General features: G+C 34.4%; 1 protein-coding gene across 7 annotated transcripts in view; it reads right to left on the bottom strand.

The window, feature by feature from the left end:
* CEP192 (centrosomal protein 192) overlaps positions 1-16,746 on the bottom strand; it is a 140,948-nt gene extending 124,202 nt beyond the window's left edge. For 3 of the 7 annotated variants that reach the window (XR_004230987.1, XM_031946668.1, XM_031946672.1), the window contains exons 1-4: positions 15,241-16,253; positions 14,635-14,777; positions 13,987-14,157; positions 8,164-8,289 (exon numbers count right to left, since the gene is read on the bottom strand). Coding sequence is in view for 6 of the 7 variants with exons in the window: in XM_031946668.1 (XP_031802528.1) it covers positions 8,164-8,289; positions 13,987-14,153 (293 nt within the window). In the remaining variant the exon portion in view is untranslated. Of the gene's footprint in view, positions 1-8,163; positions 8,290-13,986; positions 14,158-14,634; positions 14,778-15,240; positions 16,254-16,583 lie in introns of those variants that run through there. The other 4 variants (XM_031946670.1, XM_031946671.1, XM_031946669.1 and 1 more) reach the window with 4 other exon arrangements.

The raw sequence follows: 16,746 nt of genomic DNA, 5'->3' as shown, positions 1-16,746 counted from the left end.
AAGAACTGATGGAAGATGCAGACTAAAACATATTAATTTTTTTTTTCTTTTCTTGATTTTAGGAGAAGTGTTTTGATCTGTGTCTTCTTTTGCAACAGTTAAAAAGAAAATCTATTCTGCATAACTGCACAGGTATAGTCTATATATCAAATCGTTTCTCTTTTAAGGGAGAGAAAAGAAGAATGAAGAAGGGAGAGATTTTAGAACTAAAACTTTTTTTTCACTTAAAAGTATTTTATTTTCAATATTTAATTTTTTTTTTTTTTTTTTTGCAAGGCAACTACAACTAGGGTTAAGTGACTTGGCCCAGGATTAAACAGTTAGGAACTATTAAGTGTCTGAAACCAGATTTAAACTCGTCTTCCCAACTTCACAGCCAGTATTCTATATCTCCACTGTACTATTTAACTGCTTCCAACATTCGCTTTTATAAGATTCTGAGTTCCAAACTTTTTTCCCCTTCTTTTCCTTCTCTCCTATCTATCTATAAATAGATAGATACACACACACACAGATACAGAGATATATAGTTATACACACACATACTGCTATACACACACAAATAATTTTATGCACATATAATCATTTTAATCATATTTCCATATTAGCCATGTTGTGAAAGACAAATCAAAACAAAAGCGAAAAACTATAGGAAAGAAAAAAAGCCAAAACAAACAAAAAAGGATGAAAATAGTATGTTTCAATCCACTTTGTTTCCATAGTTCTTCCTCTGGATGGAGATGGCATTTTCTATCCCAAGTCTGTTAGAATTGTGTTAGGTAACTTTATTGTTGAGAAGAGCTAAAGTCTGTCATTGTTGATCATTACATAATCTTGCTATTATTGTATACAATGCTCTTCTGATTCTCCTCACTTCATTCAGCATCAGTTCAGGTAAATCTTTCTACGCTTTTCTTGTCAGTCTGCTCATCATTTCTTATAGAACAATAGCTTTCCATTACATTCACATACCATAATTTGTTCAGCCATTCCTCAATTGATGCCATCCACTCAATTTTCAATTCCCCATAATTAAAAAAAGAGCTGCTGCCAATATTTTTGCACATGTGGGTCCTTTTCCCTCTTTTGTGATTTCTTTGGGATACAGATCTGGCATTCTAGTAGCCTAAAGATTCGGCCTATCAAAGGATATGCACAGTTTTATAGCTCTTTGGGCATAGTGGAACTCAAATTTTAAAAAAACATTAATTTAAAATTTTTTTTACATATAATTAGAAAAAAAATATTAAAAAAAAAAAACTTTACTAAAATATGGCTCAACTATGTCCAGTGTTCTCATTTGGTATTTTGGTAATCCTATCCAAAAAATAAAATGAAGTTAAAAAGGCAGAGACCATTCTTGTGTAGTCATAGTAATTCTTTCTAAAAAGCAACTTTCCTTTTTAGACACATGATTATATTTTAATGATCCATTCAAAAATCAGAAATCAAAGTCAAGATAAATAGAGATACAGACAGACAAAGTAGCCCTGTACAAAAAAATACAGGAGAGAAATCTGATATATAGGTTAAGATCAAAAGGAACAGAAAATGAATCGATACAATCTGAGTACAGACCAATTCAATAGAAGGGAGAGAGATTAACAAACCATAACTCTGGCATGTAATATAATAGTGATGAAAGATTTCACTGTTTGCCAAAAACAAAAGAACTAATAAGCTCTTGATTTGCTTTAATAACTGCATCTTACAAAAGATTAAGTCAACAGGAACAATTATTTGGGAAGAAATGGTGAAGAAAAAGAAAACTAATAAATGAAATAGAAATAAAAACCTTGTAAGAAGCCACCTCAAAATTTCTGAGAAAAATAAAAGTACCATAATAAGGGATATAACTTAGATTTTGGAAGTTCACATTTCTAAGGATTTAGAAAAAATAATCTTACCACTAAGGAAAATTCTAAAGTTAGCCCAGAAAAGCTGTAACACCCTCAAGAATGAAATTTGGAAGATGCAAACATCACATATGGGGGAAAAAAAGGGGGGGGGGGGGGGGGGGGGGGGAGGAGTCAGCTATCAAAGAAAATGTGTTCATTTAGAGGGAACATTTTTTTTTTAAAATGTACATTTTATTCACTTTAATAATATAATTCCAAGCTGATTCGAAGAATTACTGGAAAACTTCACAGCTTCATCAGCAAGCAATTAGTAGATTTTTCATAACCACTCTAGTATTGACTAGTCAAAATCTTTTCTCATCTTTGCCAAACAGCAAATTTAATGCCATTTAATGAAATCTCAGAAATTTTTGATATGTCATTTCTTTTCATTTTTATTTTATTTTTACCAAACAATTTTAATAATTACTTTTTAATTTATATTGTGAACGTGCTATTCCTCATTTGCACTATTAAAATCTTTGAAAATGATAAAGAAGAGTTATTTAAGATTTAAGAAAAGCTATTCCAACTTGTTTCTGAGAAAGACCTTCAAAAATGGAAAAAGTGAGGGACAGGTGACATGAGCCCACTGAAACAACACAAGAAAAGGATGATCCACTTCCTCATGAGAAGGGACAAAACTCTATTTTGTGTACATGACTATATAACATCATTATTAGAGCTTAAGCTTAATACAAGGCAATCTAACAGGGCCTAACATAAACAATGACTATGCTGATGAAAGTTCCAAGCCCGAACAGCTGGCAATTCAGTTCCTAAATGCAGAAAATGCATAGAAGTTTCAGGCAAAATTCAACGAATGAGGGAATAAGACGAATGAAAGAGAAAAGAGAATAGTAGCCCAAAATGGGCAACACTGACAAAATGGATAGCTACAGGAATTTTGTGTAGAGAATAACCAAAGGGCTCAAGGAACAAAGAGGGAGATTTGGAACAAGGATTCAGAGCTGTAATAAATCATCTTATGGGATTATAAATAAATTAGAGGAACATTGGATAGTTTATCTCTCAGACTTGTGGAGGAGGAAGAAATTCGTGACCAAAGATGAACTAGAGACCATTACTGATCACAAAATAGAAAATTTTGATTACATCAATTAAAAAAGCCTTTGTACAAACAAAACTAATGCAAACAAGATTAGAAGGGAAGCCACAAACTGGGAAAACATCTTCACAGTTAAAGGTTCTGATAAAGGCCTCATTTCCAAAATATATAGAGAACTGACTCTAATTTATAAGAAATCAAGCCATTCTCCAATTGATAAATGGTCAAAGGATATGAACAGACAATTTTCAGATGATGAAGTTGAAACTATTACCACTCATATGAAAGAGTGTTCCAAATCACTATTGATCAGAGAAATGCAAATTAAGACAAACTCTGAGATACCACTATACATCTGTCAGAGATTGGCTAAGATGACAGGAAAAAATAATGATGAATATTGGAGGGGATGTGGGAAAACTGGGACACTGATGCATTGTTGGTGGAGTTGTGAACGAATCCAACCATTCTGGAGAGCAATCTGAAATTATGCCCAAAAAGTTATCAAACTGTGCATACCCTTTGATCCAGCAGTGCTACTACTGGGCTTATACCCCAAAGAGATACTAAAGAAGGGAAAGGGACCTGTATGTGCCAAAATGTTTGTGGCAGCCCTGTTTGTAGTGACTAGAAACTGGAAAATGAATAGATGCCCATCAATTAGAGAATGGTTGGGTAAATTGTGGTATATGAATGTTATGGAATATTATTGTTCTGTAAGAAATGACCAGCAGGATGAATACAGAGAGGCTTGGAGAGACTTACATGAACTGATACTAAGTGAAATAAGCAGAACCAGGAGATCATTATATACTTCAACAACGATACCGTATGAAGATGTATAGAAGTGGGTCTTTGACAAAGAGACCTAACTCTTTTTTAATTGATCAATGATGAACAGAAGCAGCTACACCCAAAGAAACAACACTGGGAAATGAATGTAAACTGTTTGCATTTTTGTTTTTCTTCCTGGGTTATTTCTACCTTTTGAATCCAATTCTCCCTGTGCAACAAGAGAACTGTTTGGTTCTGCACACATATATTGTGTCTAGGATATACTGCAACATATTTAATATATATAAGACTGCTTGCCATCTCGGGGAGGCAGTGGAGGGAGAGAGGGAAAAAATCAGAACAGAAATGAGTGCAAGGGATAATGTTGTAAAAAATTACCCTGGCATGGGTTCTGTCAATAAAGTTATTATAATAAAAATAAATAAATAAATCATCTCATGGGTCTCGAAATCTTTCCTGAATTTTTCCCTTTATTTTTGTTTTATTTTTTTTTTTTTAAACTAAGGGGTTATATATAAAAAACAACTGAATTACAACCTCCAGGTTGTTTTCTAAGGTTTTGAATATGACTTCAGCAAATTCATTCCCCAGTCACATGTACTGCATTTATAATATTCTCTTCCATAGTGGACAAACTTACTTATAGTACATCCAAAAGAGTAAATAAAACATTTGGAAATTGAAAATTTCATTTTTATAACATTTATAACATCAAATGCTAAAAAAGAAAAAAAAGAGCTTGCCTACAACAGAATTATTGGAAGAAATTATATAAGAATTTTGGAAGGCTATTTAAAAAGGTAGACACAGAACTGGGGGGAAGAGAGGATCAAAAACTTCACAAAAGAGGTTTAAAAAAAAAAATCTTGCCTTAGTAACAAACTCCCTAAAAATAATAATGGACCTAAAAAGTAAATGAATGATTCCAGGAGATGACAAAAATTCTTGTCAAAGTCACTAGTAGAAATTATCAAGATGAAACAACAAAATCAGAAGAAAATTTTTTTAAAGTAATCAGATATAGTTATATATTAACAAAACAGACAACACCAAAAAAAGAAATAGAATACTTTAAAAATAAACACAGAAGTGAAATAAAAATGCTTACTCTCACTACTATTACTTGATCACATTCTAGAAATCCTAGCAACAGCAATAAGATAAAAGAAAAAAAAAAAAGAAATAAAGAAGAGATAAAACTATCCCTGTTTGCTAATGATATGATGATATATTTGAAAAATCCTAGGGAATCAATTAAGATACTAACTGAGACAACCAACAGCTAATTCAACAGAGTTGTAAGCTACAAAACAAATCTCCCAGAATCAATAACAAATCTATGTTATTATATATTATATATATTATATAACTTATATTATTATATATTATATATTATATATATATTATATATATATATTATATTATATAATATATATAATTATTATATAATTATATATATTATATATATTATATAACAGTAATAAAACATGCCTCTCAAATTACCAAAGGAATACTTTATAAAACCTGATAAAATAACAAGATTGATTTGGGGAAAAAAAAAAAAAAAGATCTACAATATCAAACGAAATGACGCAGAGAAGTAAGAATGAAGGGGGAATAGCACTATATGATAAAGTAACCACTGATATTGGTTTAAAAAAAAAGAAAAAAATGGAACAGATTAGACAAAGTAGGATCAGAAATAACAGAACTCAATAACCTAATGTTTGATAAAAGAAAAATTACATAGGAAAAAATATTACTAATTTGATAAAAACTGCTTGGAAAACAATAAATTCAGGCCAATACCTTACATTATTTTACACTATATGCTAAATTATATTCTAAATTGACCCAACATAAATATCATACTAAAAAAAAATTTAGAAGAAAAGCAAGTCATATACCTTTCACAGCTATTGAAAGGAGATATAGTCACAACTAAACAAAAGATAGAAGCAGTTACATAAGATTAAATAATTTTTATTACATGAAATATTGGTACAAAAAATCTGTTGACTTAAAAAAAACCCTAAAATCATTTAAGTTTGTTTCCCCTCCCCCAGACAATCCCAAGTGTGAAATTAAAATATATTTTCCAATCATTTTGGAGAGAAAAGATAATTCTGTCTATAATTTCAGGGATCTTGGTAACTATGTTGATACCAGACATTATAATTATATGTAGCTTAATTAGCTTGGATGACGCTATTAATCACCTGAGACATACTAAAATTGAATCTTCTATGTTGTACTACTACTCTTTTGATCCATTTTCAGCTTTTCTTTACAAAAAGTCCTATTATTTTGAGAGTATTTGATTTTCATTCATAAGTTATCCAGCTTTTTCTCCTCAGAATCAAAATCCTCTAGAAACTCCATTTTTCATTGAGAAAATGTAAATTCTCATTTGATTAGTCAAGGAACCACATATAGTTTTGTCAAAACAGATAAGGATATTACCTTCATTTTGTTTGAGCCATTTGGCCAGTAGCTCCCTTTAATTTATTGAATTTAGCTATACTAACAAGAATTCATCCCTCATCTATCTCCTTAGCTAATGACAATGCATTTTACTTATTGTGTACTTTATTTCTTGTGTATTTCTTCTGTCAGCTGCACTATATATAAGCAGCTATATCTTTTTCCCCCTTCTTTCTTTCTTGTAATATATAAATACTAGCTGAATTGTAAATGGCACAATTCTCATTAATTACTAGTGATGTGCTCTGAGTTTAATAAAATCTGTTCTTCTCATTTGTTCTGGCTTATTATGTTATGAAAATTCATGACACATTACAAAAATATTTTCTTGAAAAAAAAAAACCTTTTTTAAAAAGATATAGTCATAAATCCTTTGTTGATGACAGATGCAACAAAACAAAATCAGTCATCAAGTATCATACCTGTGCAAAATTATAATGGTTTATTTTACAATTAATTACATTTTATTCCTAAGAAAGTAAAATGAAGAGGCAGAGCCAATATGTAATCCTTATAGAAACTCGCTGAGGTAGACTGGCTAAGATGATAGAAAAGGAAAATAGTAAATAATGTACAGGATGTGGAAAAATTAAGACAATAATACATTGTTGATAGAGTTGTGAACTGAGTCACCCATTCTGGAGAACAATTTGGAACTATGCTCAAAGGACTATCAAATTGTGCAAACCCTTTGGATCCATCAGTGTTTCTACTGGGCTTGTATCCCAAAGAGATTATGTAAAGGGAAAAGGACTCATATGTGCAAAAATGTTTGCAGCATCCCTTTTTGTAGTGTCAAGGAACTGGAAACTCAGTGAATGTCCCCTCAATTGGGGAACAGCTGAATAAGATATGATATACGAAGGTAATGAATTATTATTGCTCTATAAAGCACGATGAGCAGACTGACTTCACAAAAACCTAGACTTGACATTTCTTGGACTCAGGTTTTCTGCTGTCCATTTTACTTCACTTTATTTGTGGACTCCTTTTCTTTTTGGATCCTTGTTTCCAACAGATTAAATTTTTGAAACTCTTTGAACTTCAAACCATTTCTATACTCTTGTGTGGCTGATTGTTTTTCCTGTTTTCCTTCTTAATCTTTCTAACTGATTTTCAAATCTTCCCAATAGATTTGAAATGGAAAGCATCATTTGCATCTAAAATGAAAACTAAGGAGACTTAGTATTTTCATCTTTTCATCACTGTTGTTTGCTTGTTTTTTTCTTCTTTCTCATAATTTCTTTCTGATTTTTCTTCCACGGCATGATGAATATGGAAATATGCTTAGAAGAATTGCACATGCTTAACTTTTATTAGATTGTTTGCTGTCTTAGAGAGGGGGATGGAAGGAAGCAGGGGAGAAAAATTTGGAACAAGGTTTAGAGATGAATGCTGAAAACGATTTTTGCATGTATTTGGAAAAATAAAGTACTATTAAAAGAAAAAAATAAGAAACAAAATGTTATCAGAAAAACCTGGAAAGTCTGCAAAGGGAAATGTACTGTGGACATAATAATAGCAAAATTGTGAGATGTGACTGACTTGGCTATTGTCAGCAATATAATGATACAAGACTACTCTGAAGGACTTGTGATGAAAAATGCTATCCATACCCAGAGAAAGAACTGATTGTATCTGAAAAACAGACTGAAGTATACTTTTAATTTTTTTTTCTTGAGGGTATTTTTTTTAGGGGTGAGGAGATCTATGTTTTCTTTTGCAATATGATTTTTATGGAAATGTTTTGCATAACTTTACCTGTACTTTTCTAAATGGGGAATGGGGGGAGGAAGAAAAAGAATATGGAACTCAAAGTTTTAAAAAGAAATGTAAAAAAAATGTTTTAAATGTATCTGGGAAAAATAAAAAATATTAAAACATAAAATATGAAAATAAAATAAAGGTAGCACTTACATCCTATCCCAGTAGCTAAGATGAAACTTCTCTTTTGGTTCAAAGTCTAACTGACTACCATAAGATGATTCAGAAGCAATTGAAAATCTCTCTCCTCCTATGTAAGTTGCCTGAATAGAAGAGTATCTATAAAGAGGGGAAAGTGTTGGTTAAAAGTAGGTCAAGGTAAAACTTTAAATATAGGAATATTTTATTAAATGATACACTATTGAAAATATAACCAGAGGTTAAGTAACGTAGTCCCTTGTAAGCTCCACAAACCACTTCCTTACATTTTGTCTTCCTGTCCTGAAAAGTGGACTCTCTATAAAAACTTTGTGGCAAAAACATGGCAAAAATAGATCTATCCAATTGGCTGCAGGAAAAAGGTAAAGCAATTAATAGAGGCATGGATAAAATTTACCAACTTACGCATGGATTCTATGAGCAATGGGGTCTATTGTATGGACCCCATTTTTTCACATACCAAGTATTTGAGTGTCATAATGGAAAGAAACATTTGAATATCAGTTGGAAAGAATAAGAAGGAAAACAGAAAAAACAACTTAAAGATTACAAGAAAACATACAGGCAGGTAATCAGCAACACAAGAGTATAGAAATGGTTTGAAGTTCAAAGAGTTTCAAAAATTTAATCTGTTGGAAACGAGGATCCAAAAAGAAAAGGAGTCCACAAATAAAGTGAAATAAAATGGACAGCAGAAAAACTGAGTCCAAGAAATGTCAATTTTATTAAGCAAATTAACTTAAGTCAACAGAATTACCTAAACATATTGATCTGCCATAACCAAGTCTAAACTGAGTTTCAGCTTTGCAATACTTAGTTACTGATTTAGTTGACACATCATCATCTTGATGCTGCAAAGTATTAAGAATCAGAGACAAAATCCTACCTTTCTTCTTACTGTGGAAAGCAAATAATTTTAGCTATTTAAGCCTTTGTTTCTTCACACATAAAATAATGGAATTAGACCAAATGACCTCAAAAATCCTTCCCATCTCTAAATGTAGGACATTATGATCCTTTACACAGAGATTACTACTTCACCATTTACAAACTAATAGGGACAGACCCATTAAAAAAATTTTGATAATTTATCTCTAAAGTACACATTTATATACCTGAATGTGCCATCAGAAAGATCAGAAATTTAGACTATACTTTTGCTAACAAGCAAATATAATTCCAAAATCCCTGTGATGCAGAAGGAAACCTAGATTCTTTAAAGCTAATCCAGCAGAGCTCTAAAAAGTTCTACACCAAAGTGAAAAGTGTGAGCCTAGTGACAAAATTTTATATCAAATGTATGGGAAATCGCAAGGCTGGTCAGCAAGCCACATTTCTTGCTACTATCATACAGAAAAGTGACAAAAATACAGAACAGCTCCCCTAACTTACTCTTGAGAGACACAGAGTTGTGAAAAGAAAGTGTTAAAAATTACAAAGTTCTTAAATTAATGTCTGTAGGTGATCTTTGAGTAGTAGGTAACTAATCTTTATCCAACAACCAAGGAATGCACACTGTTACAAAATAATTTGTGATAACAAATAACTGGAAACAAAGTGCATATTAATCAACTAGGAAAATTGCTAAACAAATTCAAGGTAATGGGATGTTATTTCTGTTGCATAAGAAAAGATGAAGTCAACAAATATCGAGAAACACATTAAGTCTTACATGAAATGATGCAAAGTGAAGAAAGCAAAATTAGGAAAACAATATAGAGAATGACTACAACTGTAAATTCAAAGAGCTACCATCAGAAAAAATCAAAATTGAATACTGGGACATCAAAAAGAACAAGCTTAACCTCAAAGAAGAGATACAAGAAGTTATTTAACTCCCATTCCCCCTTTACAAAGGCTAGAGTTTTGGGGGTTATGAAAAATCCACATATAATGCCAAAATTTTTTCATGTCTTAATTGGTTTTACTTGATTTTCTCCCCTCTTCCTCTCTTTTTCTTTCCTTAGGAAAAAAAATTGCTATAAGAGATGGATTTCTGAGAAAAGGAAGGTACATAGAAATCTAATCAATGTAAAAAGTAAAAGATATCAATAAAATTTATTTTTAAAAAACTATCATGTTCCTAATGTTTGCTCCCTTTGTTAAGGACTGTTAAGGGGTCCCCGGAACATATCTTTTGTATTGCCATATTTCCACAATCACTGGGCCCAAATGTAGTTGGCCCTGAAAGTATTCAAGCCAAAAACCCTCCTCCATCCCCAGTTGATATAATCTAATGTTTATACTCAAAACTAGACGTTGAGTCTCAAGACAGGTGGCAACACCAGACTAGGGAATTTGCTTGTGAAGGTAGGATCCTGTAAATATGTAGATCATCCTCTCTTCATACTTCACAGTCTAGCAATTCCTTCTGCTATCACCTTAGTCTTCTGCTTTGGGAGATGTCTTTCTATCTTTACTCCCACTTCCCCAATGCCATTTTCCTTTAAGGAGAGTTCTGTTTCCTCCTCCTTCCTTTGTCCTGCTGTCATAAATATGCAAAACTTCTCTAAGGACTGTGAATTCTTTGGCTGCCATATGCAAGTTCCATTTCTCTTGAAATAAACTTAGTTTTCACTTAATTTTAGTGAAGTTATGACTCAGACAGCTTCAACTCAAGATTCATGCCCCAAATCTATCTTCTCTGATTCTACTTCTTACCTATTGAATAAAACAAGATAAATTTGATGAGATTGTTGCCCACAAATGAAACCCACAACAATCACTGTAGCCAGCAAGTAAGTCAGCATGCCCTAGTGACCACACCATGTAGTTTAAATATACCATGGAAAGCACACAAAAAATTCACGTTCTCTAACCTCAACCAGGTTCTCACTAATCCACATATGACAAACCTTTTACATCTTCAGGCAATAAGTTAATACATTTTCCAAATCAGGTGTTCCAAATCTTCTGTTCAAATCTTTAATTCCACCCCAACCCAGATTACTGGATCTTACCTATTAGGCCAAGAAACTGAGGTTATCTCCTCTTAGCTTTCTCATTTTCCTTCCTTACCTCAAAACTTCTAGACCTCATGTATCATCTCCTTCATAACTCTAGAGCCAAAGGAAAAGGTAGCCAAGGCTAACTTCATCACTTATGTTCCTGACTCTTTCTCCCAGTATCCTTTGGATCTGCATCATTATCTTTCTCATCCATAATCTACTAACTCACACACATAAGGAAACTAATATGTTTAGGTCTCCCCCATGTTTAAAGAACATTTTCTTGGGCCCCCAGCTCCTCAAGCTACAATATTCTAAACTCTTCCTTTTATTCATAAATTCCTATGTAATTTATGCCTACTTCTTCAGTTTCCTCAATGTTCATTTACTTCTCAACTCTTTAGCTCTAGTTAAGATACTACTTCTCTACTAAAGAACAGCAATTACCACTTAATTGTATTGCTCTTCAGTCTCACATAATAGTAGTCTCTCTTTCCCCAATCTCTGCCTCAGGATTTTTCTCTACCTTTTCTCCTTCAGTGAATGCATTTGCATTTACTTCCCTTTCTTTTTACCCCTCAATCATGTGGAATTATATGGGTGCTCTGCCCAGAGAAATATAAATTTTAATCACTTAAATATTGCATTTTCTTCTCTACAAATTTATTCAATAATTTTTTTAAAACTAGGACAATTAACCTTTTCCCCATGTAGCTTCATTTATGATTTCTTGAAATAGAGCTATAAAAAAACCAATTTTGATAATCCATGGGGATTCAAATGGAGGTACTGGATTGCCTAAAATCCAAATCACTCTGGCTCTCACTGACTAGTCAATAATGAGTCCCAGTTCAAGCTTCATTTGGTTGGGTCTTGATGGTTCATAATGAGTGCAAAAGCAACCATTTCTGTTATGGCCAGAAACCCTGAGGATTTTCGCCTCCCAGATTTTTTGTTTTTTTGAGAAGGCAAAATAGACCATCTTTTGCCTTATTTCTTACCCAGCCTTAAATCAGTGAATGACTGTTGCATCAAACAAACTAAGGCCTGAAAAAACATAAACCATGAAAAACATAAACCTGAAAAAACAAAGACCATGGTCTCCCACTGCATGTAAAGTCATCTACAGTCATCCTGACCTATGTTCTTGCAGCTGGATTCAGATGACTTTGGAGGAGAAAGCCAAGTCCTGCCCTCATTTAAATCCAATTTACTTGCAACCGAAGACATCACTCTCCAGAAGTCATTATTACTTTTCAAGAACAATGGATGAATAACAGTAAACAGTAAAATAGTACCTTCCACACATTAGACTCTAATACATGTAGCTCTATTGTCATATTTAAATTCCAATCCCACATGGCCTACTCAAAGATCTGCAAACGCTTCAAACCATGTTAAAATGGAATACCACTATTTTCTCAAACTTTCCCTTCTACTCCTCATTTTCCCAGTCACCAAGATAGATCTTTTAAGTTTTAAGACTACCTTCTTTCTCACCTTCAATCCCATCAATTATAACTCCACAACATCTCTCCCATTTCTCTGACTCTCTCCACTCAAAGGGCCACCATCCTAATTCAGGCAATCGCCATTCACCAAACAATTTGCTTAAATAAGCCTAATTGACTTTCTGCCTCCAGTTTCTTTCCTCTAAAATCCATCCTTTTTTATACCACCAAAATAATTTTTCTTAAAAAGAGACCATTTTATTCCCCTACTCAAAATCCATCAATAGATCCCTACTATTTCTAGGGCAAGTAGAACATCCTTGGTGAGACATGTAAAGCACTACAAAATCTGTTTCCCACTAATCTTTTTACCTTACTGAACTTGAAACAAAGGATTCTTACAAGATACTAAATCAGTGGACAATAGTTATCTAATTTAGCATGTTTCAGTATGACTGATTTAATCCTACAAGGAGATGTTATGGGCCAAAACTAGAAACAAGGTACTAAGTGGATTTGAGGAGACAATGGTCAAAGCTAGTTTAGCATTGATTTAATCCTACAACAAATAATGGTTTCCTAGTGATATAATGATTGGTATATACTCAGTGTGGGGCATATAAGCTAGGAGCCTTAGCAAGAAGAGATAGGGAGATTCAGAAGCTAGAGAAGGCAGGCAGGAGCTCAAGCTCTTGGAACCAAGTAGAGAGACTAGAAAAACTAGCCAAGCCCCAAGTAAATGAGACAATAAAGAATTTGGACTTTAACCCCTGGCTACTTGTGTGGTGATTACTGAATTGAAATGAAGGTTACTCCCAGAGAACCCAAGAAAACCTCAACAGAGAACATTACATTTTAGAGAGAATATTACACCTTACCTTATTTTACCTTACTTTGACAAACTATATAATACAAGTTAAATAGTGTTGTTTCCCAATCTTGTCCTGCCCTTTTCATTTGAACAGTCTGTCTCCCTGTACCTGAACTATACTGTTTTCTCAATTCTAATTTTTGGAATCATTCCATTCCTATTAAGATCAAGGTAGGCACCAGCTCTTTCATGAAGTCTTCCCCAATTGACCTTAACCCTAACTCTAAGAAAGAAAATAAAACACTTTCTTCCTCACATCTTCCTAAACAATACTGTCTTGAATTTGCTTTGGCCTCTACAATACAGATATATAGATTTTAATTCTCACTCCTTCACTTTCCCAATCCAAAGTAAACTTCTTCAGATTGAGTCAATGTTTAATCTCTGTATCACCCAGTACATTGAGTACATTGCACATAATGGCATTTAAATATTTGAGAAAAGAAGCTGAAAAAACAAAAGTGTAACTTTCCACTTAGGAAGATTCAGTCATTTTACCCTTTACAATCATCAAAAATATATTGTATTTATAAGGGGGAAGGCTTACCTATCATCACAGCAGTATCTATTTCTATCAACTGTTGAAACAGCGACTGGTAGGCCAAGATTCGAAGAAAAGCTGATATTTTCTAAAATCCTGCTGTTGTTACTGGTCAGTGAATTAGTTAAGGGACTTGGAAATGATTCATCAGCTATTAGTCGAAAGTTTTCCATCACACTGTATAAATAATTTTTAAAAAATCAAATTATAGCATTCTTTCAATAATTAAATCACAAGTTTTAGAAAACTAAACTAGTATTTGTTACATATATCAAAACAAAGGGCAAAATGTCACATCATTTTACATTAACCAAACCAAACAACTTAACTTTTTGCAAGGAATAATGAATTATTATACCAATAATATAAATCACATATCATATATCTTACCATATATAATTGTTTTCTATTTCTACCTAGCATATCTCCTAAAATAACTCAAAATTCCTGATTTGTCACTTTGACAATTACTTTCAATACATCTTCGTCTGTCTTGCAGCTATTAAAATCTCATTATTTGCAAAGATCAAAACGATAAAATACTCAAAATTTTATGGATGCTAGAAAAATCAAGTTCTAGAAGCATACTTTACAACTTATTTGAAACATTTTATAATTAAGCATGCATTAAGTTTATTAGGCATCAGAACCCACCTTAAATCCTGCTCACAAAATTGAGAATGGTGGAGATAAGATTTTTTTTAAATGTCACCAGCAAAAGGAAATGTTATCAGGAGAGCCACAGGTGTCATCCAAATGAATACTCAGAATGGGACCTCATTCTTACCAAAATAAACCTGAAAAAGAGATAAGGGTACTTATTAAACATATTTTTATTTATACTTCCAAGTACTTTGCAGAAAGTTTTGCACACATTAAGCATTTAATAAATGTTTTTATTCATTCAATCTTAACAATTCCTCACAAGTTGGCTTATATAAGTAATAGGGTCAAAATATTGCCAAGCTGTTCTATCAGCTGATCACCCCAAAACCACTTAAGTTCTGACTAACACCACTTCTTCCATGTTTAACAAATCTGCTTTATGGCAAAATAAGAAATACAGCCCAAGCCAACGCAAGCCTCCAGCCTGCCCCTGGCACGGGGATACCAAGCTGCCCGGGCACTAGGCCGCGGGCCACCGCTCCGTATGTGGAGTAATCTTGTTTCCCTCCAGAATCAGCCTCTTTGAAATTAGGGGCCTTTCTTGGTTCCACGCACAGAACGGAAAGGAGATAGGAAATACTCAGCAAGACTTACGTTTTTCTTAGCGCTTTAAGATTTACAAAGCGCTTTCCTCGCGAAAACGCGGTGAGGGAAGTAGGGTCCGGAATATTAGGTGGGATGGGCCCCAGGAGGAGGGTAAGAAGGAAGGAGAGGGGCTGTGACGACGCGTTCCACAAGCCCCGCCCCCTACTAGAGGGCGCGAATCCCGCCCCTCTCTCTTCCACAGCCGCTGGCAGACAGCGCTGCCCTTGCTCCAGCTGCTATTCTGACAGCTGGCCCGAGACCCCGCAGCCCGCAACCTGCTCTAGACGAAGCCTTGGAGACCAACGGCCAAACAGAACCGGGAGCAGATCTGCCTCCTTTCCTTCTCTCCCCTGTCTCAGAGCTCCAAGGGATCTTCGACCCAGCATCAACTAGACTAACAACGGCGAGCCCTGAGGGAAAAGCTTAGCCTACCTCTTCTCTACCCAAACAAGAGGCTGCCTCGCGGAGCAAAGAGCGGCCCAGGCGGCGGCCGAACTCTACGCCTTCCCTTCGTATTGTGCTCAGTAGTGGCAGGAAGATTGACCGAGGGTAGAGGGAGAAAGATGAAAAGGAAACTGGGTCACTGTGCGCAGGCGCAAGAAGCTTCTTCGCGACTCTCCCTCAGGGTTCTGTGCAATGAGGCCCGCCCTTTCCGCCCAGGCGGTACGACTGAACACACCGAAAAGGCTCCAGATTGGGTGCCTTCGGGAGAGGGAAAGGACATCCGGTCGCCCGCAATGCCTGCTGATTGGACGAGGGGAGCACAGCTGTGATATTTGAAGTAGAATAAAAGCGCTCTCCTAAAGAGGTGAAAGAGTCAGCCTCTTCGCTTCACCTGCTGAGGAATTTTGAGCCCAATTCTTCCTTCCTGTGGGCGGAGATAAAGACGACTTCTGGTAGCAGAGTGCGCTAAGTAGCATCGCGGCATAAAGAAAGCGCATGCTCCTCCAGGCTTCGTTGCAATTCTCATCTCATCTAGGGCACAAAGAATCCGTAGTTGCTGTTTCCCGTGAATGATCTACCCTAGCAGTAATGTCATTTTAAATTTAAATAATGCTTTTTATTTTAGAAAACAGTAAATCATTTTTATTCTAATATGAACTCTGTTTAGTAGGTAGGAGAAACGGTATTCCATTTTTACAAAAGAGGAAGCCCACATAAACAAATAAAAAAAAAAAAAAAGCCCAGTGTTCCAATTTTTACAATAGATGAGGAGTAATAAGTCATGATTTAAATTTCTCAAGTCCCCAGACTGTTAACTCAAACTACAAACAAACCAGTAAAATAGCTAAATTCTCGACCTCATGCCTTTCTGCGCTGGATGATTAACTGATTTACTGAAGAACTCTTACCTTTCAGCAATTCAGAAGCTCAAAAAGAACCCAGTGGTGGGGGAAGCAGTATGTTACAGGCTTCCGATCTTCCATTACGGCAGTAATTCCTAAGACCTGGAAGGCCAATGTGTAAACTCTGACTAGTGCTGTTATGCTAGAAAAGCTCCCAATAACAAGCATT

The sequence above is a fragment of the Sarcophilus harrisii genome, chromosome 1, assembly GCF_902635505.1.
Source record: "Sarcophilus harrisii chromosome 1, mSarHar1.11, whole genome shotgun sequence".
Taxonomy (NCBI): domain Eukaryota; kingdom Metazoa; phylum Chordata; class Mammalia; order Dasyuromorphia; family Dasyuridae; genus Sarcophilus; species Sarcophilus harrisii.
This window is presented reverse-complemented; position numbering and strand designations above follow the sequence as displayed.